Below are 25,300 nucleotides of genomic sequence, written 5' to 3'. Positions count from 1 at the left end.
CAAAAACTGGTACGTGTGAGTCACACTGCAGCCAAGGGGAGCAGATGTGAGATGGCTGCAGTCGGCCCTGCAGCATCCCCTGTTGTCTGTTGTGTGAGCATCACCCGGGCAGATCCAAATGCCAAACGGGGCTGACAGTGCTGCTGCTTCTATGGGCAGCCCCTGCTTCCAGGGCTGTGAAGTCAGAAGCCAGATTTGGTCTTTAGAATTTGAGGAGCTGGGTGAAACTATTTTCTTACATTTGTTTCAATTTCAGCAGCCAGGATCGCACAGGGAACAAACCCACATCATCTCCTGCATCCCCTCTTTGCTCCAACGCTCGCTGTCAGATAAAGAGATCGGTGGGTTCTACCCGTGCAGGGAGACACGTGGAGCAGCCCTGGTTATCTCGGAGCGGTGACACCGCAATGCAGGCAGGCAGAGCAGAAGAGCTGCACACAAACCGCCGCGTCGGCAGCGCTCCGTGGGTCGGGGCAAAGGTTTCCTTCTGCAGCGATGTAGTAGGAAGGGTATCTGATACCTGATAGGCGTTTGTAGGAAAAGCCGTGCGTGCGCGCACGGCATTGGGGTGGGAGGTGGGAGGGGGGGGAGCTCTTTTGGGGGGCGTTTTGATGTCAAACTCATCCAGGTAACGAATTCCTTTGCAATGGTTCCTCTTCCGGCGCTGAGCCCCCGCTGCGGGAACGGTTGGCTGAAGGTGGGGAAGGGGATGATGATAAGCTGCTCAAAAAGCACGACGGACACCGCGGCGTCCCCGGCCACGGGAGAACCCCGCAGGGACCGCCGCCCCGAACCGCGCATCCGGCTCAGGGCTGTAATTAATTAACGCTGGTCTTTAATTAACGCCGGCCCCGCAATCGGGCGCGGAGTCATCGCGGCCCCCGCGGGGTGAAACGGCCGCGGTATCCACGCGTGTGCGGGGCGCACCGCCCCGATCCCCGCCCGGCCCCACGAGCAGGCGCAACGCGGAACGGAGTCAGCGCCGGGGGCGGGGAGGGGAAGCGCCGCCCCGAGCGGGCGGAGAACGGAGCGAAGCGAGGAGCCGGGCTGGGAGCGGGGCCGGGAAGCAGCGCCGTGCCGCCGGTCGGGCCGGGGAGCCGCGCGGTGCGGGAGCGACGGACGCACCCGACGTGCGCGAACGGCCGACGTCGGTGTGTCCGTCCGTGGGAGAGGAGGGAAGCGCGGACGCGGTGGGGAAGCGGAGTGAGGCCTCCCGTTGCGGAGCGTGTGCGGGTGGGTGTAGAGATCCGCGGCTCCGTCCATCCGTCTGTCTTTTCCTTTTGTCCAGGAGCGTCATGTCTGCTCAGGAGCAAAATCCGACGGTGCCCTCGCGGACCGCTGCCGATGCTGCGGATTTGGACGCGGGGAATGGATACGAAGCAGTCGCTCCGCATTGGTTTTACTGCAAGGTGACCGGCGGGAGGGAACGGTGGCTTCCGTTCAGCATTCAGGACTCGGAGCGGCTGGAAGAGGCTCACGGTGCAGGTAAGGGAGCCGTGCGCAGCCCCGGCTGCCTCCAGCACAGCCTGCATGCAGCCAATGCCATCGGACACGGGGATGGTGCTGCAGCCGTTGCCTTCAGCCGTCAGGGCTGTGCTTTAATAGCCTTCTGCTGTAAACACTTCATCTCTTGCATGTGTGATGGGGAACCGGCCCGGTGAGGTCAATGGGAAGCATCAGGTGCGTGCCCGAGGGAAGGAGGGTGGTGATGCACAGGGAAAGCCCACAGCTCCTGCCTGGGTTGCAACATTCCCCCTTTGGAATTTGTAATAGAGACTTGTGTTTGGTGGCAGTGCATCCAATGCTGGAGCTGTAAGTGAACGGACAGCGAATGTAAGGTCTGGCCTCGTTAATTTGGCACGTGCTGTAAATTATACATCATTGTGTTGCAAAGCACCTTTGAAGGGGGGGACAAAAGCATGAGCAGGAGGGCAGAAATGGCAGCGGGGAGATCTGTCCGAGGAGACACTGCTGCTTCACATTGATAGCATGGGCAGGGCATGCAGTGGGGGCTGTGCTAGGATCTGAGCAGAGCTCTCAGTTCTGGAGGGGAACACTTTGAACACGGAGATCTGCAGTCCTACAGGATCCCAGGGCCACGATTTCACACGTTGCCACCTCGGCACAGGCAGGGAAAGCCTCTGAAAGGCTGTGCCCAAAGCTAGAAGGGAGGTTGGCTGCTTACAGCTCAGTGCTTTCCTCTCACCTGCTGCTCCTGGGGGTGTTTGGCTTTGGGCATCTCCTCCTGGGCTGTATGGACAGCACTGATGGTTGCTGTTCTCTCGTGGTGTGCAGCTGCAGAGGTGCTGCAGTCTCCTCTCTCTGGTTCAGCACGCAGCATCGTGGCAGCTCAACTTTTTGGCCCTCACACTTAGGCTCTTCTGTTCCCCAGGGAAGGATAAAGGAGATGTGGTTGTCCCGACGTCGGGCGGGAGGTACGACGTGCACCTGAAGCAGAGGCAGCGCCTGGCAGTGTTTTGGGAGGAGGAGGTGTCTGAGGTTCGTCGCTGCACCTGGTTCTACAAAGGAGACAAGGACAATAAATACGTCCCCTACTCAGAGAGTTTCAGCCAGGAATTGGAGGTAAACACACCCTGGGAGCACACAGCACACCAACAACAGCCCCTCTGCTTCTCATTGCCAAACGCTGCCCCGACATCCCAAACTCCATATGGGGCCACTGGCGCTGCTGTTGCACCTGAGGACATGAACTCACAAGAGGCTTTGGCACGGCATTTTCACGGCTGATTAACGTAACTAAATACTCCTCTGCTTCCCCTTCTGCCCCATCCCAGAGCGTTCTGCTCAATGCCTGGTTGTTCTTTGCCAGCCGTGCAGCTCTGGCCCATCCTGCAGCCTCTCCCTGCTGTCTTTGTTCTGTGTTTCCCCCTGACCCTGCCTGGTACTACTGCAGTTTGGTTCCTGTTGTCACAGGACAGTCACCCTCACTCTGCTCACAGCTTTGCAGATGCAAGAAACAAGTTCTTATTGCAGCAGGGACCCACAGAATGCTTGCTGGTCCCTGCTGCAAAAGCTGGGGGCTTTCTCTGCTCTAATTAGTCATCTGTATTTTGATGTATGAAAATATATGACTCTGGTGGGAAAGCTTTCTGCTTCTATTCCACAACAGTGGCTTTTTGGCAACTTTAGCAGACGATATGGAGATAATCCTGTAGCCTCACCAGTTTGGCCTGGATGATTTCTATGCCTCTCTCACAAAGCAGCACTTAAAATGGGTGGGAAATATCTCAAGTGGTTGAATATTCATAAGAATACTCTCAACTGACTCAGAGAGGATGTTCTTTTCCCCAGGAAGCATACATGATTGCTGTAACCCTGGATGAATGGAAGAAGAAGTTGGAATCCCCAAGCAGGGAAGTCATCATTTTGCACAACCCCAAGGTGAGCAGAGCCTGGTGGTCGGGCAGGGAAAGCCTTTGGCCACGAATGCCTCTTGCTGGCCTTCCTGGGAGCCCGGTGATCATCTTGGCTCCAGCACACAGTGCAGCACATTGATCATTCCTCCTTGCTTACAGCTGATGGTGCACTACCACCCTGTTGCCACCTCGGATGACTGGGGCTCAACTCCTACAGAACAAGGACGACCTCGGACTGTGAAGAGAGGAGTAGAGAACATTGCTGCTGAAATCCCCAACGGTGAGCGTGGGTAAACTTTGAGCCTCCCTTACAGCACGAAGGGAGCACAGCTCTCAGCTCCAGGCTGGTGTCTGCCTGTTGCTCAGCCTTTCCCTGCTCTGCAGCTGTGACCCAGCCCTGTGAGCTATCCTGGCAGTGAGGACAGGCACGTCTTCCTGTCTAACCCCTTTATTTTCCACTTGGGAAAGTACTTATGCAAACTGAAGCGTGTGGGAAGTAGAGAACAGAATGTTGCCCCACCTGGTGCCTGTCAGAGCTGCAGGTGGGGTCACTGGGTCAGTTCCTTTTCAAGCTGTGGTGTCTGGCTCTGAGTTCTGACCTCTTTCTACCTGCAGGAGAACCTCTGCAGATCGACCACCTGGTTTTTGTGGTGCATGGCATCGGCCCGGCGTGTGACATCCGCTTCAGGAGCATCGTGCAGTGCGGTAGGTGGGAGCCAGGCAGGGCTGCTCCTCCCATCCACACGTTGTTTTTAGCTGAGGGTAAAGTGTGGACAATGAGAAACGCTGTCAGAGCGCATTCAAACCATCCTGACGCTCAGCTGGTCAGACTGCATGGCCCAATTTGCTGACTGCAGTGGGGAGTGTGAATAAATGCTCACTAACCCATTAAATCCCACTGTCTGGAAAGGTTTGGGCAACTGTTTTGTTTTTTTTTTTTATCATTGCATTCTGCTGCTGCTCAAAAATGGGGTTTCCCAAACTGGATGTGGATTTTCCAGCTGTCTAAACCTGCTAAGCTAATGACACAGGAACTGATTACGTCTGCTTGAATGCAGTCTGTTCTTCCATACGTTCATCCAGCACAACTGTTTCCAAGGCTGCCCAATTAAAATCGTAGAAATCGATCTCTGTCCCTTCACAAAATGGAGTGATCTCTCCTCCCTCAGGCTTCCCCTTGTAAAATAGGCATCTTCACAACATTTGTTTTTCTTCCTTTACGTTCCTAAGAGTGCTTTTCTTGCCCTGTGTGCTGTGTTAAAGCATTGCACGTGGGGCAGGAGGCTTGTCACAGATGGGGCAGCAAAATCCAGTAAACACACATGTAAGGACATGGAGCTTCCCTTGAGCTTGTAGTTAAAGATTCAAGGTCTTAGGGTGGCAGCAGCAGCAGATTAAAGACCCTGCTGGGATTTCCCCCGGTAATGATCTTTTCTTTTATCTTATTAAGCGTGTTGTTGATGCAGAAGCCTTGCCCTGCAGCCCTGCTGCTTTGCTAAGAGTTCATGCCTTTTTCCAGTCAACGACTTCAGGAGCGTTTCCCTAAGCATGCTGCAAGCACATTTTAGGAAGGCACAGGAGCAGCAGCAGATTGGCCGGGTGGAATTCCTGCCTGTTAATTGGCACAGCTCCCTGCACTCCACTGGAGTGGACGTGTAAGTGCCCACAGCCCTGGGAGGCTGCTGTCTTCTCTTTGCTGCCATTGGGATGGAGGAGCTCTTACGCTCCTATATGGGGGCTCTTGGGTGCTTGGCTTTGGTCTCCAATGAAGAATTGCAATGTCAGGATGGCAGCGGGCCTCCTCTGAATTTAAGTTTTGCCTTAGAGATGTGGTAGGGCTCACGGGCATCTCTGACTGCAGTTTTTTCTCCTCTTTTTTGCCCCCGCAGGGACCTGGAGCGAATCACTTTGCCGAGCATCAGCCGCCTGCGTCACTTCATCAACGACACCATCCTGGATGCTTTCTTCTACAACAGCTCCACCTATTGCCAGACCATCCTGGACACGGTGGCCTCAGAAATGAACCGCCTCTACCTTCTCTTCCTGCAGAGGAACCCAGACTTTAAAGGGGGAGTTTCCATTGCAGGTCACAGCTTGGGTAAGTCCCATGGATGTCCCCATTGTGTTGATCAAGGACTGTCCTGGTCCTTCCAGTCCAGAAGGGAAGCACCTCAGGTTTTTCCCTAATGAGCCAATGATGCTCTGTCCTGGTTTTTAGGGTCCCTCATTTTGTTTGATCTCCTGACAAACCAGAAGGCTGCTCCTGAGGATGAGCACAGCAGGGAGGTACGAGCTCTGCAGCTGAGCACAGCTGTTCCCATGCACCTGCATGGGAAGGTAGAGAAATTCTGAAATGCACAAAGAGAAAAAAGCACAATCCCTGCGGGCTTTGTTTGCAGGGATCCGAGGTGACTTCAAGCAGCAGGGGGGCTGAGGAAGTAAAAGAAATCCTGAAGAAGTTGGATCTGTCTGAGTACTGTCCTGCTTTTGAGAAGGAGAAAATAGATGGGGAAGCGCTGGTGAGCAGCTCTGCTGTTTTGCTGTCATTGCATTTCTTTGTTTTTCTTCCCTCCTTGGGTGCGTCTTCCCATTACTGAGTCACCTGCACACAAAATGTCTCTTAGCACAGCAGGAGGACAAAGAACAAAGGTCTGACTGCATAGGAGCAGAGCGGTGTGTGCTACTATCTGCATTGCTTACTTTCTAGTTCTTGTGTGGAGAGAAAAACCTTGAAGAAATGGGAATTCCCTTAGGACCACGAATGAAGCTCCTCCATTATATCAGCTCCAGGAGGGAGATGCAGGTATGGCTTCTGCATGGCTCAGACTCCTTCATCCCAGCCACACCACTCAGCTCAGACTCGTGCAGGGTCCCCATGCAGCCCAGTTCCACCATTCTGCAGGACCTGCCCTCACTGGGGCTCCTCTGTGTTCTGCAGGACACCAAAGAACACAGCACTGCCAGGCAGCACAGCACCACTGCCAGCAGGGATGGCCCATACCCAGACATCAGTCTGGGCCAGGTAACAGCTGAGCTGGGAGCAGTGGGATCACAGCACCACACCAGCACAGAACGTGTCTCATGAAACAAACCCAACCCTCCCCTCTCTCTCTGTAGGTCTCTGCCAACTACCCTCAGCTGCTCTACAAGCCCACCATCTTCTTTGCTTTTGGGTCTCCCATTGGGATGTTCCTCACGGTGCGAGGAGTGAAGCGGATCAACCCAGATTACAGCCTGCCTACCTGCAAGGGCTTCTTCAACATCTTTCATCCTGTAGGTATAAGAGCTGCAGCCCTCTGATGCGAGGCACTGTGCTCAGCCCATGCTCACTGCTCTCCCCACAGTTCGACCCAGTGGCATACAGGATTGAGCCCATGATTGTCCCAGATCTGGAATTTGAGCCCATGCTGCTCCCACACCACAAAGGCAGGAAGAGGATGCACCTCGGTAAGGATGCACACGGCCACCCCTCAACCCCAGCCAAAGTTAACAGCCCCGTGCCTGAGAGCAGCCCTTGCCTTGCAGAGCTGAAAGAGGGGCTGACACGTATGAGTGTGGATCTGAAGAACAACCTGCTGGGGTCCCTGCGGGTGGCCTGGCAGTCCTTCACCCGCGCCCCACTGGCAGCTGTGGAGGGAACAAGCAGTGAAGGGGAGGCAGAGACAGAGGAGAGCACAGAGAAGCAGCCAGGTGAGTGGGCACAGGGCTGGGGGAGCACCAGGCAGTGCTTCGCTGTGTGCTGCTGCTGAGACAAACTGCTGTTCCTTCCTCCAGATCCAAAGCCAGAGGAGGCACCGGTGCCAGCAAAGGAGGATCCCTCCCTCATTAACGTGGGGAAGCTGAACAGGGGGAATCGCATCGACTACGTGCTCCAGGAAAAACCCATTGAGAGCTTTAATGAATATTTATTTGCACTGCAAGGGCATCTCTGCTATTGGTAAGCTCCTGCCTAACTGTCATCAAGCTTCAGATTCGTGTCTGCTGTAGGCAGAATGCTGCCATTCTTAACACCAAGGTGATGAGATGCTCATGCCCCCACTTGCAGGGAGTCAGAGGACACTGTTCTGCTGGTTCTGAAGGAGATCTACCAGACAATAGGTGTTACGTTGGACCAACCTTTGCCAGGAAGCCAATGACCACCCCGTGCTGTTCAACCACTTCTTGTAAGTCACCTTACATGCCTACACTTCCAACTTTCCTAGGAGACCCTAGAGGACATACAGTCCATTGGAGGGAATAATGTTCCTTATTTACAGTGCTGGTTGGGCTTGCTTTTGGCCTGTCAGCACACAGGGCTTCCTTCCTCTTTTATCATGCACAAAAGCACATCAGACACAAGATTTACTCCAGTGTTCTCCCTTTGCTTTCTTAGATACAATTCAATTGAGTACTCACCAGGAAAGTTCAGATTTCTTCTCTGCCTTCCTCTCTCCTCTGCTGCTGTGCCCCGCATGCTGCTTCCCCAGTACTTGCTGCTGCCTGGAGATAAAGATGGTTTTCCTCCATTTTGGGTAGGAAAAAAAAAAACAACCAAACAAAACCCACTTCTGCTAACACACACACAGCACTTACACTGTGACTCCCTGTGGCAACACGTGCTGTCAGCCCTGAACTCGTCTGCCCACCTTGTAGGTTATCACACAGGCTTTGCAGTACTGATGCAGACAGCTGCTTGGGCTAGGAAATGCAATACAAGGGCCTGAACCCAGCTGTGGGCTTAGCAAGGATACTCTTAGCTTGGGACCTTGAGAAATAAAAGCCTTAAACACACAGCATGGAGAGAGCAATAGCAGCCTTGAGCAAAGGAGATGCTGACTTCTCATGGGAGAAGGATGAGGCACTGCTCTCCTGCTGTAGCACTGGGCTGGAGTGCTGCAGCCTTTGGGAGGTGCAGATAAGGACCATTGCTCATGGCCACGTGAACAGCACCCCAGGAAAGCTTTACCTCCAAATCCAAACTGGATTGGGGAAAGCAGCTGCTCCAGGCAGCCGGCCCTGTAGGGACAGCCCTCCTCTGCTCTGCAGGAGCACGCAGCAGTGCTGAGTTCAAAGTGACTGCAGGGATCTCATACCCATCAGGTTCCAGCCAGTGGTTTTGTTGGCAAGTACAGCAAATGGTGCAGAGCCCAGATCTGTTGGGTCTGAGCACTGCCTCATCAGTGACTCCACTGAAGAGATTCAAGTAGTCCAGCAAGCAGCACAGCCTGCAGCTTGCTGCTTTGTGTTAGCTCTCCTCCAAGGGCAACAGAGAGCCCCAGGTGATCAGTTCCCTGTGATCCAAACCACTGCCAGACCTGCAGCTGGAGCCTCAGAGCAGGCAGGGGGAGATGTTTCAGTGGCATGTAAGGTCACTGCAGCCTTTGGAAAGAGCCACCTCCCTCCCACTGACTTCTGCCCTGCATGGGGTAACAAGCCTTGTTTCCATAGCATCCATTTGTTTGTCCTCTGTTGTATTTCGTTATTTGCACTATTCAAAAGGTGTTGTTTGCAGCCTCCAACCTCCTCCCAGCCCAAAGGAACTGAAGCTGTTCATTTACTTGACTGCAGAAGCAGATATTCTGCTCCTTCAGAGTCTGAGTTACCGATTGCTAAACGCCTCCTATGGGAGTAAGAAAAGGAACAGTCTTAACATGGGACACTCGTGACCAGCTTTTTTAAGTTATGCACTTTGTTAAGAAAAAAAAGATTAAATACGTTTTAAATGTTATTTAATGTCTTTTCCAGTAAAAGCCAAAACAAATAAACAGATGACTGTGATGCATTTGGGGGAGAGGGAGAGGAGTGGGTCGAAGAATTTACGTTTGTATAATTTGAAGGGAAAGAAAAGCAGTGTCTGTAAGTTCTTCTAAGGCTGCAGGGTTACGTGGGGCTGATGGGGCCCAAACTGATGACACATCAGTTACTGTTGTTTGCTGAGCTTGAGAGGCAGAGGCACACATCTCTCGCTCTGCTGGTCTCACCTTGCAGTTTGCACACGCGCGTGTGACACAGAACACTCCCATGGATGGTGGAGATTACTGAGAAACCATTAACCTACAGCAGTCCTGCCAGAAAGCTGTGCTTAGATTCCTCCTTACAACTGTGTTAAAGCTGCAAGGAGAAAGATAGCAAATAAGCACCTGCCTAGGAAGCCATGCAGACATACCCAGGTGCGTTGGCTTATATGGTCCCAGACCCAGCCACTAAAGGAAGCTTTTGGTGCCACAGTTCATTAAAATTTAAACTCCTTTATTTGCCAAATTAAGAAGAAAAAAAGAGCCAGCACAATAACACAAATAACAATCATGCTAGTTGCATCTTCTGTCTCACCCACTCAATCCACGGTTAAAGGCTGCAGCTTTGCGTTCATTACTCCAAATTAGTTCATCTCTGACTGATGAGATGCATTTAACCCTGGCAACACAACAGGTTCTGCCCTTCACTTTGACACACGCATCCCATGGGAAGGGATGGGGCCAGCTCAGCTGCACTGAAGGGAGACCTGACTGTGCTTTGCTGCAGACCGACCCAGGGATACCCACAGCCATGTCACACCACATCATCACATTTCTTCAGTTTTCAATGTAGGACCTTCTGAAGCCGGGCTGCCCTGCAGGCTCATGTGCTGAAGCTGATCTCACTTCCCAGCAGGCCCAAAGGAAGGGACACCTACAGAACTAATTGAAATGAAGCCACAGACACCCATTGAGCAGGACAGCTTACCAACCTGAGACACATCCTGTGAGCCACAGCCAGCCTTTCCCTGCCCTGATACTCACGGTGCAGAAGAAGAGGTGCCAGCAGAATACAGAGTGACATCACTAAATATCCAGGTGAAAGCTGGAAGCTGCAGGCTTTTCTTGGTGTGCTGGCAGTTGTTTAGATATAGACAGAAATGGTTTGTGGCACACGGAGTCCATCAGAGGAGGGTAGTACTGCCTGTAGCAGAGGTACGCCAGCACAAAGCCCATTGCTGAGCCAACCAGAACATCTGCAGGCAAGGCCAGGAAAGTTACCTCCCTTCACCTTCACAGCCCCAGAGCAGCAGGCTGCTCCAGCCCTGGGCATCACAGCTGACCCACCTTGCCAGTGATGCTTGTAGTCACAGGTACGGGACACGGCGATGAGTGTGGCGATGAAGAGGGGGAGGAGGAAAGCACAGAGCTGCAGCGCTGAGCCTCGCCGGCCAGGAGCAAAGCAGTGCAGTTTCCCAGCCAGGTAGAAGGCACAGAAGGCGAGGCCAGCAAAGGCAACTGGAAGGAAGGTCACAGAATGGTGTGTGTGACAGCAAAGCTATGCTGTCCTCCCCGCAGGCTCCTGCTCACTGCTTTCTGGGCACCCAGAACTTACATGAGGAGTGCCCACTGGGAAAGCTTTTGCGTCCCTCAGCCACCAGGCTGGGGTCACCTGTGCAGGTCAGCTCTGTGTTCACTCGTCCATCTGGGAAGCAGCGATAGAAGAAGTCTGGCCTTGGCCTGGGGCAGAGGAGCAGAGCAGAGCACGTTGCCCCACACTCTGTGGGATGCTTGGAGCCTCAATGTCCCCTCACCAGCATGGGGCACAGTCTTCCAGGGTGATGTTTTGCCACCCCAACCATAGCATGCAGTCACCCCAACCCTGGTGCAGGCCTCTTTGTGCCCATCTAAATGATGCCTGGAGAACAGCATTGCTCTAATACTACATCTATACAACTACAAAAACAAGCTTTTGTTTCAGGTTGAGCACATCCAAATTCCAGCATCCAGCCCTTCCTCCTCCTCTTCTACCTTCAACACTGCACATCCCATCCTACACAGCCCAGAGCTCCTCACCTGCCCACCACGAGCTTCAGGCTGTTGGTGAAGACTCCATTGAGGACGAGAGCAAGGCTGGCAGCTGGGAGAGAGCAGAGAGCTCGCATCAGCCCCACACAGGCTGCCTGAGCTGCTTGTGCTCAGCTTGCAACGTTCTGTGCCTGACTGCTCATCAGGCACATCCCATGCAACACTGAGGTCTACATGGACAAGTTGGAGCTGGATCGCTCAGCTTTAACACCCCAGCACAATGTTTGTGTCCTGGGAAGGATTAACCTATGAGACCACCCCGGGCTCCCTAAATCCCCCCTCTCCCCCCAGACAGCCCTGCTGGCCCGGAGCTGCTCACCCAGGCACGCCTCCTGTGTATCCTCGTGGTCAGCACCCAGGAACAGCCGGGCCAAGATGATGAGCAGCACTGGAGACAGCAATGCAATGAACTGCAGCAAAGGGAAAAAACGGCCCAGTGTTAGCAGAGCAACTAAACACACAACGATGAGTTCTCAGGGGTATCTGTAAGCTCAGTTCAAACCCAAAGGGCAATTCTGGATGGTAAGGGCTAAAAGGACTACAAAAAAATGGCTGTGCTGCTGCAAGAGCGCTGCGCTCGCAGTGACTTCAGGCGAGAACCGCAGGTATCTGCAAGGCTTTGTGCTCGTAGCTTTGCTTTAAAACAACAGCTGACAAACGAAGGCAAATGGAGCGCAGGAACCGCGGCACTTACAAACATCGGCGCCGTGGGAACGCGATCCGCCTCCACGTAGGGATTCCGATAGAGCCACATCTCCTCGGGCTGCACCACGCGTTGGAAGGGCGGCAGCAGCTCCATCACCCTGCGGAGGGAAATGACGGCTGCGGGCATCTGCGGGGCACGGAGCGGAACCCCGCAGCCCGGCACTTACGCGCAAACCGCCGCCAGCATCGCCCGCACCGCCGCCTCCGCCGCCAGCCCCGCCGCGCCCGCCCGCCGCATGGCGCCCACCACCACGTGGCCCCGCCCCGGGTCGGAGTGCGGCGCCGCGAGTTCGAATCCCGGCCCCGGAAGAAAGGGGGGAAGCGGCCGGTGTTGGAACATTCAGAACGATTTATTGAAGTCAACCTCAAGCAAAAAGTTCAAATCGGTGGAATGTCATTTAAAAACCTTTCCAAATGAATCCTCACGGAAGCAAAAACACATCTGAATTCCAAAGTATTTGTAAAATAAAAAAGGCAACATCTCAGTAAATATAATGTACAAAAATTATATGTTCTACCATCACACACATTCAGTAAGAAGCTAAAATATTACAGGCAAGGCTAAGTACGCTAGAACTGGCTGACAATAAGCTACCTATGTACAGGGTAACCGAGCTTTACAGGCTTCACACTATGCAAGAGAACGTAGGCCGAACGACACAACCCCCAAAAATGGTATTTCTCAAAAAGCCTATGTGGCAAAACACCAACCATGGTACAGTAACACCCCAGAACAGCACCCGGAGCTCCGGGTTGGCTTCCCAGCTCTAGAGTGACTTCGGTGACTTGCTGATGCATTGCAGGTAAAGACTGAAAGTGATTTCGTTAAAAGAACGTCTCACAGAACCTACAAAGTTTGGTACAGAGGAACAAAGTGGACAGAAATGACAACGCTGTGAAGGTCGGCGGTGAGGCCCAGGATCCCCGCAGGCAGTCGTTGCCATTCCCTTCATTTTGTGAGATAGGAGAAGTGGCACCAAATAGACACAGAGCAGAGAGTGCAGGGCTCCCATCCTCACCTGGAGAAGGGACCAAGAGCTCACAGCCGGCACGGAATCATGCATGCTGTGCACCCTTTTGTTTTCACATTAATTACCTGTGCAAAGGAGATTAATTCCCATTCATTCCCATTAATCTCCTGTGCAAAGCTCAGATCTCCACTCAGTTCCCCCCTTCTCCAGCAATGAGAGCCCCTGGCTGGAGCACATGGACCCGAATCCGCCGCTCAGCAACACGATACAACAGGAAACAGCTTCTTTCTTCCTCCTTAGAACAACATTGTGAATACATCCAAAGGATAGGAGTGTATCAGAAGTGCAAACCATTTTGCTACACGAAGGTAACGCAGGGGGGGGTGAGGGGGGAAAAGCTGAGACCAAACACAAAATGGCCATCGCTGCTCAGGCGGCACCGCAGAGTCCATGTGCCACAGGAGCAGAGCTGACAGCAGGGAGGTGAACACATCTTCAATGCCGTATACAAAACAAAGGATGTATAAATTAAAAAAAAAAAAAGCTGGATAAGGAATGCAGAGCTTCAAGTACATTAAACCCTGAATTCAATGAGGCAGAGGTTTCATGTTAAAGTGACCACTTCGTACCAGCGCTGGACGTCCCCTCCTCCCACCCTCCTCCCCACCCACCCCATAGTTCTGTAAAGTCTCAATATATACAGATTCTATGCTCATTGTTAATTACATCTAGTAATTGTGTCTTCTCGTTCTATCCTGAAACAAAGATAACAAGGTTTTAGAAGAAAGGCCAAAATTCTACATTCCAGCCCCATTACTCCACTGTAATTCTCTCAGACCGTGGTGGTGACCAGAGAAGGGAATTTGCCCATAAAATCATCATCATGCCATCCTTCCTGAGCTGCAAATAATGCCTTTGATCCTTACAGTCCATTGACAGGACAAGTCTGATGAATCTGAAAGCTACAATAATTAATGCTTGTGTCACGTGTGCAGGAAATTGCAGTAATTGACCATTGCACCATTTGGTTGTGATCTGCAGAACACCCACGCTGCACAAAGGTGCGTGCTGCAGAGCACAGAGTCCAGTAAACACCAAAGTCCTGCTAACTTAGCAGAGCAGCTCAGATGCTGCACATTACAGAGAGCACGGGCTGCAGGTCTGGGGTCGGCTGTGCAGCTGAAGCACAGCACTCCCTCCAAAAGTAAGACAAAAGTAAGGGAGAAGCATGATTGCATGTCCCAGCCAAGGAACAAAAGGTTGCACACCTCAATGACATCAGCAGCAGCTCTGGGGATTTCCTTCAGGCCTTTGCACCTGTGGCCAAGCTGCCCAGCACTGCTCCCCTCATTCCTGAGACCACACAGATGGAATCCAGCAGCTGATGCCAGTTAATCACAACATATATCTGTCACATCCTATACAATCCCTATACAAAGGAATTGCACTCCCACATTTACCAGGATGTGGTTGAAAAGGTGTGTTTTAAAGCCCTGCATTTGGCATACAGAACAAACTCAGCACAGCTATCAAGCTATTCTGAATTAGGTACTTCCTAAAATCTTAAAGGCTGATATGAGAAAGATTCACCTTCTCTTCAGTAGTGTGACATCCAGTTCTGACTTTTGTTCGTGAGCTGCACAAGCTTACAAACCAATTTCCTGCTTTCCCTTTTGAGTCCAAGCCCAGCTGCTGGCTATCATTATTACTTTTTTTTTTTTTTGGTGGAAAAAAGGAGCACCTGTAAGAAGTTTGAGAAAAAAGTTAGCCAGGAATCAAGTGGCATGGCACAGGAGTAGCAGCAGGCCCCAATTCACAGCATTTCAGAAGTTTTTTAAAGCCTTTTGCAAACCTTCACATTCTGTGCTATGCAGCATAGCAGTACATCACAGCAACAGGTTTCACGTGGCAATTAATGCTCTCCAGCTGTGTTCTGCTCACTGCCATCTCCAACAGCTGTGAAGGCTTCTGGCATCAGCACACCTCAGCACGTCCCCATGGACACAGAGTGAGGTGCACTCACACTACAACACATTTGTAATCATTGGAATGCTCTGACTTCCCAAGAGAAAATTAGTTCAACACTACCAAGACTAATAAATAAAATAAAGTAAACACATCAAGCCTTACAGACACCGCAGCAACGGCTGCGTTTGGAATCTCTGAAGAGGTGAAACACCCCCCAGTAAGAGCTTAAAAAGAGACATTTATCACACAAAACGTTCAGAAAAATAAAATTCTTTCCGTAAATATTTTTGTAAAAAATATTTCAAGCAAGATTAGTGTTTCAGACATTCACTGTAGCATGGACCACGAGAAGTGCTTTATATTCCCACCAGCCCTCTTGTGCCATCAGCTGAGCCCAGCAGCACTGGCACTGCTGTGCCCCCTGAACACCCACAGGCTGCAGCAAGGCTCAGCCTGCTCAGAGGTGCACTGACAGATCAGCTGCTTGGCACCATGGCTGCTTCGAGGGACTGTAGTGTATTTTGTAACTTCACAAGTGCACAAACTTTTTTTTTTCCCTTCCCATACATAAGTTTGAGAATGAGAAGGACAGCAGCCAGAAGCAAGACAAGCTCCACAATCCCACGTGTGCCTTCCTCGCCTGTTTTCTCAGGCTGAGAAGTCACCACGTTCCTGCAGGTTTATGTCAGCAGTTTCCCAGAGACAGGGTTCTCGAGAATTAACTCAAAGGCTCGGATTTAGCCAGATGCCAGCAACACTTAAAATTAATTCCTTTTGTTCAAGGCAACCTCCAAGAGCCATTAGCAAAAAGCCAGCACCAGCACACAGCCAAAGCACGCTGACTGCAGCACTTGGAAAGGTTGCAGGCTAGGGGAGGAGATTCACCAAAGACCAACTTCAGCCTGGAGAAACTAATCCCTCTAAGCTCCTTGCTTGAGGATTGCAGGATAGGAAAGGTTTGCAGAAGAAAATCTGGAGCAGGAGCCTACCTAAGCCAACTCAGGAGCCTCATTGAAGCAGCCTGCTCCCCTGCAGATTAACAAAGGAAATACAAAACACACAAACATCCCACCAGGCTGAGGGTGGCTGCTGTGAATCCTATTACCTAGCACAGCAAACACTCTGTTATGGATGAAGTGCTGTAGGGGACTAACTTGCTTTTCTTAGCTCCATTAACAGTGAACATTATAAAGTCAGAAAATCTTTTTCACTACAAACATAAATATTCAAATCAAAAGAAACATGAAGATGGGTTGGATTCCTTAAGCACTCGAATTTCCTCTGGAGCCAATGGGAGTCTGAGAAGAAAGCAATAAAGATTCACAATAACATAACAGCCATAAAACAAGTGCACAACTTGGCAGATGACAAATCCACACACAGAACAATCCTCCACCAAAAGCAGTCAGAGGCAGTGCTCCCAGGGCAGCATGCTGACCTCAGTTCTGTGTGCTGCAGTGCGACCAAGGCCAGGAGCTCTCCTAACTAGGAAGGCTTTCCTAGTAAAGAAATGACCACTGTGCAATTCAGCTCCTTCTGAATTTCCACCTGTCTGCAAACACCACCAATTACAGCTCTCCAGCAAGCAACTACACCCTTCCTCCTTAAAACATCAGCACTTGTGTTACAAGCACTCCCAAAGAGCCATACACATTATTTCTCACAGGAAAAGCTTTACAGCAATATTCACAAGTTAACATGATATACAACCTGCCTTTAAAAATAAGTACGGAATGGAGGCATTTCAGTCACCTGGTCTGAAACCCACATTTGTCTTCACGATACCTGAATGTTACACAGCGCAGGGAGGGTTTGTTCTTTTTGTAAACTAGACGTAGGAGTTATGTTGGCTTCGCTGTTGTTTTGTTTTTGTTTTTGTTTTTTTAAAGACACGCTGACTGATCCAAACCAGATCTTCAACATCCTTTAAAAATTAAATAAATAAATATGTTGCTATGCTTTGTTTTCTACACTTGAACATCTTTAAACAGAATATTCGTTTCACTGTCAAAAGGTCTACTGTTTGCTTTAGAAGGCCGAGACGTTTGTTTTCCAACAGAAAGAGCTGCTTGTAGCACATTCAAGGGTAAAAGACCAAACAATAAAAAACAAACACCACTGCCTGCTTCTGCTTGGTTAAGGGTAAGTGGTCCCACTCCCAGTTCACACAAGACAGCGCCGATGATACAGATTGAATGTGTCATAGCAGTCTCTTCAAGCATCGCCTATTTGCCCCTCTTCTTCTTCCCTCCCTTGTTGTTTTTTTTTGTTTTTAAACAAAAATTCACTCCTTTGCTTCTTCTACAGGATTCTGAGGTTCCAATTTGCATTTTATCTTGTTCCAGTACTCAGGTGCCACGGGAGATTTGGGGTCGTGTGTGGAGCAGCAGAGACGGCCGTCCAGTGCCGATGCCACCAGGGCTCCTTTCTCGTGATCCTTACAGAAAGAATGAGGGCAGAACTCACAGAACGAAACTGCAGGATTGCTACAGATGTCACACTGATGCCACGGACATTCCCACTTTCCTGAAGATAGAAGGGGAAGGGAGAAGAGAGAGAGACAGGAGGTTGAGCTTCAATGAGAAATAAAGAAAAAACACTGAAAACTCGAATTCGAGTTGCTCTTGGTGTTAAGACACTGTTTACTTCTCCCTCCAGCAAATAAGCTATTTTGAGGAAAGCTTCCATGCTTACAACAAAAAAGCACATAACACATGATCTATCACATGATTTGTGGGTGGTGACCTTGGCATATCAAGATGGTTGTACTTCAACTAAAAGAAAAAGTCGATCCAAGGAACAGAAGCATCAAGTTAAATAATATTACAATGCTTCCTCTCTCCACAGGTTCCTGTTACAGGGGACACTGCTACCTGATAGACTTCTAAAGCCAGACAGCACTGCAAAAACAGCTATGCTTCATGTAAACAGATGCCACAATTCAGCTCCAATATTGTCTTACTGCAGGAAGGAAAAGCAAGTGACAGGAATGCTCTTACCAAAAGGTGGTTGAGTCAGGTTAAGGCATAGGAGGTGGTAAGCTTTGGGACAGTCCTTTTTATCACACATGACAAGTTCTCCCCCATCTCCACACTGGAAACAGTTGTCTTCGTGCATCTGCTTCTGTTCTGTTTTTATTTTCCGCTTCTTCTGCTTTAGTTTTGCATTCTTCACCTTCTCTTCATTTGCTGTTGCAAATGCTGTCTAGCAATTATCAAGATAACAGAAGTCACTTTATAAATCCCTCACACTGAAATAAATTTAATCACCTTTGGCTATTACTTGTGTGAATTACGCTCACATTAAATTTGCTCAAAAAAGCTTTTAAGCTATGGAAGTCAGGTATGCACATCCACAAGAATTTGAAGTAACCAATTAGTAAATTAACTTTAACTTGGAAATGGCAGTACCACAGTTCATAACTAAAATCTCTGGAGACTTTCAAGGGAGGAAAACAGATCCAATTTTCACCCACATACCTTTGGACGCACTCCTAGGAAACCACTGCAGTTTTCTGCTCCACAGTGACACTCAGTCCTACCATTCCCAAGGCAATCCAAATTATAATTAAATGTTAACTCCATTCCTAAAATGTAAAGAAGAACAATTCATCCACACGGACACGAGGAAAAGAGGTATGCAACAGTAACATTTCTACCTCAACAAGTGACCAAGTTCTGATAAATGTCACTTGGATTAAGCAGTTTCCACATAGAAAACTGGGTTAAAGTTAGGAGCTTTAGATTTTAACAGCAATGCGTACATAAAACAGAGCTATCCTCTTACCTGCAGGAATGTCACAAAGAGCAAACAGCCCAACTCTGATGTCACCATTCACCGTCCATTTCTGTGTTTCACAGTTTGGATTACAACTGTGGTTCATAAAGCGAGAATAATTCCCCTTTGGACCAGCATCTATTATCCGATCCTTCAAATGAAAAGGCAGAGAAATAGCACAGATTATGTTCAGTACTTACAACAAAAAAGTTTCCTGCTGACAAGTAACTACCTAAGGCTAAGAAGGGAAAAAAAAATTCTAATTCAAGTTAGTAAGAACAGGGAAGTTTTCCCAAAGTCAGTCCTACAGAAAAGGGCTTACGAAATAGTTTCAACCATAAACAGCTTATATTGAATGAAACCATAGTATTTACCTTCGTAACTGTTAACATATAAAAATTGGTTACACTGTTTTCATGGGCACGTTTAATTCGCAGTCTGCACTCTTCTTCATCAATTAGCTCACCAACGTATTCATTCACAAATTCACCCTGCAAAGTCAAAGAAACAAAAAATAAAACCACGTGTAAGGTGACTTATTGTGCCCAATCTCTACGACTTCATCTTCATTGGTGTTATTCACAGAAAGAAATCATCATTCAGACTACTTCTCCAGACTGAGGTCTCCCTTTTGCCCAGCAGTCACTGACAAAACACACACAGGTTTTTTCCTCCTAGAAACATGAGACAGTCACCTCATCCCCTCCACCCGTGGAATCTGAATTCAGTCACCTGAAACTCACTTTTGTTCTGTGAGTAAATATCAAGGTTATGACAACTCTGTCAAAACAGCTGAACAGATTTCACCATTAGTGCTGCACCCACACAACTTACAAGTGTCTTTTAAACACTTGAAATATTTCACTTGGGAGCAGTGAAACTTTTGTGTGCGTTTCCTTAAGTTGCAGCACTCTCAGGTAAAACCATACTGATGGCAACCTCAGCTTTTGTTCACTTTAATTCTACCTTTTTAATGTTCCTTTTTGTCCTGAGACCCCATCCACGTCGATCAGTTTTGATGATTTCAGCATCAGGGTAGAGCCTTTTGGTGAAGCACTGGTTCTGACATCGCTCTCCTGCTGGGCACACCTGGGGGTGGCACTCATACTGCAGCATCCTGTTCAGACACTCTGACTCCAGACCACAGGGGTTCTCATCAGATGGCTTGCAGTTACAGCGAGGGATTTCTGACAGATCAGCCACCTGAATCTGAACCTTCCCTATTACCTTGTTGGACTGTAGAATAGAGGACAAAAAGAATAAAAGTTGAGGACAACGCACGAAGATCCTGAACAACTTTTTCAAGTACAGGATTTCTTTATATTTTTCATATGAAGTTCTTAATTTTAATGTAAAGCTTGACACGTCCAAAACTGCTGGCAAGAATTAGACTCCACAGCTCTTAAGTAGGCTGAGTGGTCAAAAAGGTTGTAACAGCCAGCATGTAACTAAGAGGGATGAGAGCAGCTTGCAAGCAGCGAAGTTCTACCTCAGGTGGAGCTGATCTTCACCTCTTAACTTGGACTGATACTCTGCTAAAAATATGTTTTTTGGTACCATAAGAGAACAAAAGATTCTTGTAAAGAACAGCAAAATGATTCTTGTGCATCTCCTTAAGCTGAAATTGTTGCAAGCGTGCAATTAGCTTACTCATAAACAGAAAAAAGAAAAAGAAAGAAGCCAACTCACTTTAATGTGTTTATATGGTGGAGGTTTCCTTGAATTCCTTTCAATTTCCAATGCTTCTTTGCTTTCTCTTTGTGCTTTCAGCTCTTGGAAGCGCTTTGCTGCTTCTTCGAGTGCTGTTCAAGGGAGGGAGTTCAAAATAGGGAGCAATTAACACGAGCTGCTGTTAATCAAACATATACTTTTTCTTTAAGCTATGAATAGAAATACATATACAGAAAAATCCAGAAAGTTAAAAATGAGTTACTGCAGTACATCATGAATCTATCTTTATCGGATACTTTTCAGCAGAAACTGAGATATTGAACAATGATCCCATGCAGCTGAGCCCAAGCACCACCTTCACATTTCCCAGACTGTGCAAGAAGTGAACCTGCCCACAGCAATACACAATGAGCAGGCACTTAAAATACTTTTTATCTGCAGTTAAGGGATCTACACAATGTTTGCAGCTTTATGTGTGAACACAGAACACCAGTCACATAATACTCCCATGCAGGTTAAGTGGTGATGGAGACACAAACACGTGGAATTTTTTTTTGTCATAAACCACTATAAACTTTGTTTGATTTTACCTTTCTTGAAGGTCTTGTTAATACTAGTTTGCCCCTCAGCAAAGCTTTTATCTCCTTCAACATAAGGGAAAACTCTGCCCTGGTGTACCCAATAGTAGTCATGTGAACCAAAGAAAAATACTGGGAAGTCCCCGATATCATGTTTGAGGCCCTGTATGTTGAGAGGCACAGACCTGGGATTGCAGATCTCTGCTGGCCACCACCTGGAAGCACAAAGAAAGGATGCACGTAAGTTCTGGGAACCACAGCCTAAGCCTCCAAGCTTGCTTCACTCTTAAATAAGTAAAAGCCACTTCTTTCCCAAAGAAATGATCTCCTCCCTTACAAAACCAAGGCTCCTTTTGGCATCATTGCCAAGTGCCACACAAAACAGCAGAAGCCCTTCGTTATTAAAGTTCTTGCTCCAAATTTTGGGAAAGTCTTATGAGAAGATGATTATAAGAATGGATTTTTAAGACCACCTACAAATGCTTTTATTCTTGCAGGTGACAAAGAGTAAACACAAGCTCTGTAAGGCAGTCCCTGGTTTTCCATATTGCTATTGCATTTTACAGAGCCAAATGCAAGTGAAATCAAGTATCCTTCAGTGCCTGGAAAAGCAGGAGAACTCAATTTGAAGAGCAACACTGATGCCTGAAATGAAATAAATCAATCATTACATTTCAAGTTCTTGTTTACCAAGACTGAGCTACTTTGAGTCACCCTCCTGTGATTGTACAGGACATTAAAACAAAGCAACAAGAAAAGAACAAAATGGTAAACATGCCTGTAATTTCCAAGCTTGACCCAAACAATCTGCTTGTAACGTAGCTTCTTGCCAGCTTTACAGTCATTGCAATTCCAACATCCTTCAGGCATGTCTATGTTGAGACACTCAGGGTGAAAGGAAGCTGGGCAGGATTCACAGCACAACAGTTTTCCACCTTTAAACAAAGAAACCCTGTCTGGTTTATAGAAGTAAGGATTTGCCTTCTCTTGTGCATAGCAATTGATATCAATTTTTAGTCATATATTCTCAACCTTCGCTTGCCTCACAGCAAAAATATGCCAAAAAGAAAGGGATCAAGTCAAACTTACAATGCTGGATTAAAAAAAAAAAAGCTGCAGTGCACTTCTCCAATGTGCAAATTGTGGCTCTTAATTGCATCAGCCATATACTACACAGCAAATGCTTTTTCAAGGTGAGCAAAGTTGGCAATGGAAGCAGCACTCGAAGGAAGCACTACAGATGGAAGCTGTGCCATTAACTTTAATGTCTTTGGTGATGGTCAAAAGTTTAATGGTGACAAAAAAAAAAAACGAATTCTAAGAAATACTTTTTCAATCAACATTGTTGTGACTGAATCCCTTAGCAAACAGTTAGTATGCATTACAAAAACCCAATCCCACAGCCTATAGGTTGATCAATGCTTTTCTGTAGTAATGGCAGCATAGAAAGAGTTCTCATTACCAATCTGTTTATTTCAGAAAAAGGAAAAATTAAGTGTTTTGAGTAATGTGAATTCAATTACATAATGCAGTGGCACCACAGATGTTGTCCTTATCCCAAAAGTTCCTTCTGTGTGCAAAGGAACTCTCAGTGCAGCGTGGCTAACCTGCACAAGTTTCCATTTCTTTGGACAAATGTTTAGGCAGATGCATTACACATGGAGAGCCACAGCACATCTCTAAGCCATCCTCAGCAACCAGAGCAGCTCATACAATGAGTAAAACACACATATTGTAGTATTTTATATAAATATATATACATACGTATATACACATGTGTATATATATGCATTTACAGAGCAGAAAAAAAGTCATCAAATGTTTGTGTCCCAGGGACCAAAAATCTGGGAGATACTTAAGATCTTTTGAAGGAATTTTCAGTCACAGTATGGAAAAAGTAGTACCAGAAAATCTTGTCCACCTATAGACTTTCCAATATGTCGTTACATTAATTGATTGTTGAATGTTGCAATAAGCATTCCTTAAACAAATAAATCACACAACCAATACTGTATTTCCTCTGCTACAGACAGCAAATTCCAACCACGTGGGTTTTCCAGAGTTTCCCCAAAGTCAAACTTCAAGTTTCTCAAGTGATTTTTGCAAATATTCTCTCAGAGGAAATACAGACCCAGTGTAAACCACCACAGCATTATCCAACACGGTAAAATGCCAGGAGATGCAAAAAAAAATCAAGCAAAATCAAACAAATCTTTCAATGCTAAGCAAGAAAAAAAATTGCTCTCAGGATGCATTAGTAAGGTATTGCTCAAGCTAAGCAGAGGGCTCAAAATAATTTTTGTTTTTAGGACTTACAGAAACTACTGAAAGCCATCAGTCTAGCAACACTGATAATAACCTAACTTTAGAATGGTTAATTGGGCACCATTTCTGTGGGGAATAAAATATAACATCTGAGTATTTGATAGAGACAACACGTATCTCCCCATAAGGTATTGTGAGACACTGCAGCACTACCCACGCCAGCATGAAATGAGCTCTCTCTCCTGGCAATAAACCCTGCAGTTTTCTCCACAGGACAAAATCCCTCTGCAGGAGGTGCAGCCCCCTCCTGCCACTCCTGCCCAGCACAGCAGCAGTCCCAGGAGCAGCAGCAGGAGAGGAACAGCCCAAGGACTGCAACACACACATACACAGCACAACCTCATCACCTTCCCCTCTGCATCACCTCTGGAATGGCAACAGCAGCCAGCGATGTTCCACCTGAAAAATCCTCCATTCCCTTGGGCTTGGCTTAGCCTACCTACAAGATCTGAAAGAGATTTCCCCTCTTCTTCTGTATATAAAACCAATTTAAGAAGTAGTTGTTCTGTACGCCATCGAGGTAAGCACTGAACTGCAATGGTACCGAGCTCTGTTTGCCTCTTCTTCCTATTGCTGTGTGAACAGCTTCCTGACAGTGGAGTAATCTAGGCCAGATACAAAATGATTTAGCCTCTTCCAAAGAGAATTTAGCGACAGCAATTATTTTAAGCCCTTTTATAATAATAATAATAAAAAAATTGCCAACGACATGAACACACGCTCACAATAATCAATGAGTGAAATTTACTGAAAAGCAGTAAGTGATGCTTGACAAGCAGACATATCTTGTTTGATTTAAAGATAGAGAAATAATAGAAAAAGCAAAAGTAAATTAAAGAGAAAGAAACTATTTTGGTTACCTTTCTCACATTTCTTTTTGGAAGCTGACGAAGGAGGAGGAATCATAGGTAATTTCATCAACTCAGCACGATTTGATTCATTCAGTAGGTAGTGGGATTTATAGGCATATGAACTGAACAGGGGGTCTGAATGATCCTGCACTACCAGCCCTATACGAAACAAACAGAAAGAGATGAGTTGCAATGAAACTACCCATGATTCCGTAAAGGAGAAAATAAAATAAAGCAAATGAACACCTATAATGCATATACGTGTGAATGAAAAAAAGATAAAATGAAGAAAAAGAAAAGTCTGACAAAGTTTCTCCGCTAAGAAAGAGGTTATATGTCAGAGAGACTAAATTCAGTTGTAACTGGAAAAACCTACAGTGAATAAGCTTCTCCTAACTGGAACTTCAATAGTGCTTTTATGTTTGTGCATCTACAGGAAAGCACAGGAAAAGCAACCCAGTGTCATCCTGTGCAAAACCACCCTCCCAAATGAGCAAAAGCAAGGTGATGTGAAGAGCTGGGTGATGTCAGCCACTGCTTCTAAGGCAATACCAGCAGCTGGGGCTACAGACTGGAAGAACAGAAATACTCCACATGGCCCCATAGCTGCAGAATTCACCATCCCACCTCCTAGAAAGCCAAGATCTTACCTAAGGAAGCATTTTGCCTTTATAATTGGTTTAGAATTAAAAAAGTAACAGGAGGGCTCAGTGATTCTGCAAGCAGCAGAGGAGAAAGAATGGATGAAAATTCTGCCCTACATCCACTGTGTTTAGGTAAGAATTGCACTAACAGCCTCCCCACAGCTGCCAAATCAGACATTTTGGAGTAGTCGAGCACTCTGTTCTGCTAAATGCCTTTATTTCAAATGATGCCTGTATGCTTTTTTTCTGTTTTTCTCCACTAAGAAGACTTTACCCACGCTGCTCCAAGTCAGGCAGCGTAGGTCAGAAAGCCAGAGGTACAGGTCAGAAGCATTCAATCAATAATTCTGGGAAGTGTTACAGCTGAGATCCAAAGAAGCATGGAGGATGAGCCACCAAGATAGCCACCAATTCATTCCCCTGAGAGAGGGGCACAGAGCTGAGAGCTGAAAAGAACTTTTGGAATTGTGGTACCTGAAAAACTGGTGAGAGCAGAATGGTGCCTGCCTGCCTGCCAAGCACATCCTCAGAACAACAACTAAAGCAAGGATGACCTACACACATGCAGTTACATGAAACTATGAAGTGCTTTAATGAAGGATATTTCAGGAAGGTGAATAAGAAGACTTAA

General features: G+C 47.7%; 3 protein-coding genes across 15 annotated transcripts in view; 1 reads left to right on the top strand and 2 right to left on the bottom strand.

The window, feature by feature from the left end:
- The first annotated feature begins 711 nt into the window (after positions 1-711).
- On the top strand, positions 712-7,872 carry DDHD2 (DDHD domain containing 2). Its single transcript, XM_090125680.1, has 17 exons — positions 712-1,485; positions 2,393-2,583; positions 3,313-3,402; positions 3,537-3,657; positions 3,993-4,082; positions 4,897-5,032; positions 5,267-5,475; positions 5,596-5,663; positions 5,777-5,896; positions 6,085-6,180; positions 6,280-6,399; positions 6,495-6,650; positions 6,722-6,824; positions 6,903-7,067; positions 7,152-7,314; positions 7,423-7,540; positions 7,750-7,872. The coding sequence occupies exons 1-16, from the start codon at positions 1,296-1,298 to the stop codon at positions 7,511-7,513; spliced, it is 2,109 nt and encodes a 702-aa protein (XP_089981806.1). The 5' UTR covers positions 712-1,295; the 3' UTR covers positions 7,514-7,540; positions 7,750-7,872.
- A 1,333-nt stretch (positions 7,873-9,205) lies between these two features.
- PLPP5 (phospholipid phosphatase 5) lies at positions 9,206-16,691 on the bottom strand. 4 transcript variants are annotated; one of them, XM_090125683.1, is made up of 8 exons: positions 12,052-12,224; positions 11,874-11,982; positions 11,499-11,589; positions 11,168-11,231; positions 10,707-10,831; positions 10,439-10,609; positions 10,136-10,347; positions 9,206-9,467 (listed from the first exon to the last, which is right to left on the bottom strand). In XM_090125683.1, exons 1-7 carry the CDS (start codon positions 12,222-12,224, stop codon positions 10,178-10,180), a joined length of 903 nt encoding a protein of 300 aa, XP_089981809.1. In that variant the 3' UTR covers positions 9,206-9,467; positions 10,136-10,177. The 4 variants fall into 4 exon arrangements, with proteins under 4 accessions (XP_089981809.1, XP_089981810.1, XP_031458068.1 ...); XM_090125684.1 differs by lacking the exon at positions 12,052-12,224 and adding an exon at positions 16,609-16,691 and having other exon boundaries at positions 9,226-10,033; XM_031602208.2 differs by lacking the exon at positions 12,052-12,224 and adding an exon at positions 14,446-14,574 and having other exon boundaries at positions 9,226-10,033.
- Positions 12,240-25,300, bottom strand: part of NSD3 (nuclear receptor binding SET domain protein 3) — a 36,986-nt gene continuing 23,925 nt past the window's right edge. For 9 of the 10 annotated variants that reach the window (XM_031602196.2, XM_031602195.2, XM_090125677.1 and 6 more), the window contains 10 exons: positions 24,035-24,184; positions 21,628-21,784; positions 20,862-21,064; positions 20,290-20,402; positions 19,567-19,836; positions 18,975-19,091; positions 18,610-18,751; positions 18,303-18,409; positions 17,823-18,027; positions 12,240-17,349 (listed from right to left, as the gene is read on the bottom strand). In XM_031602196.2, coding sequence (XP_031458056.2) covers positions 17,108-17,349; positions 17,823-18,027; positions 18,303-18,409; positions 18,610-18,751; positions 18,975-19,091; positions 19,567-19,836; positions 20,290-20,402; positions 20,862-21,064; positions 21,628-21,784; positions 24,035-24,184 — 1,706 coding nt within the window. In that variant the 3' untranslated portion in view covers positions 12,240-17,107. The remainder of the gene's footprint in view (positions 17,350-17,822; positions 18,028-18,302; positions 18,410-18,609; positions 18,752-18,974; positions 19,092-19,566; positions 19,837-20,289; positions 20,403-20,861; positions 21,065-21,627; positions 21,785-24,034; positions 24,185-25,300) is intronic. The other variant, XM_031602198.2, reaches the window with a different exon arrangement.

The sequence above is a fragment of the Phasianus colchicus genome, chromosome 27 (assembly GCF_987193195.1).
Source record: "Phasianus colchicus chromosome 27, bPhaCol1.hap1.1, whole genome shotgun sequence".
Taxonomy (NCBI): domain Eukaryota; kingdom Metazoa; phylum Chordata; class Aves; order Galliformes; family Phasianidae; genus Phasianus; species Phasianus colchicus.
Note: the sequence above shows the minus strand (reverse complement) of the source record. Positions and strands in the feature narration are given on the sequence as shown.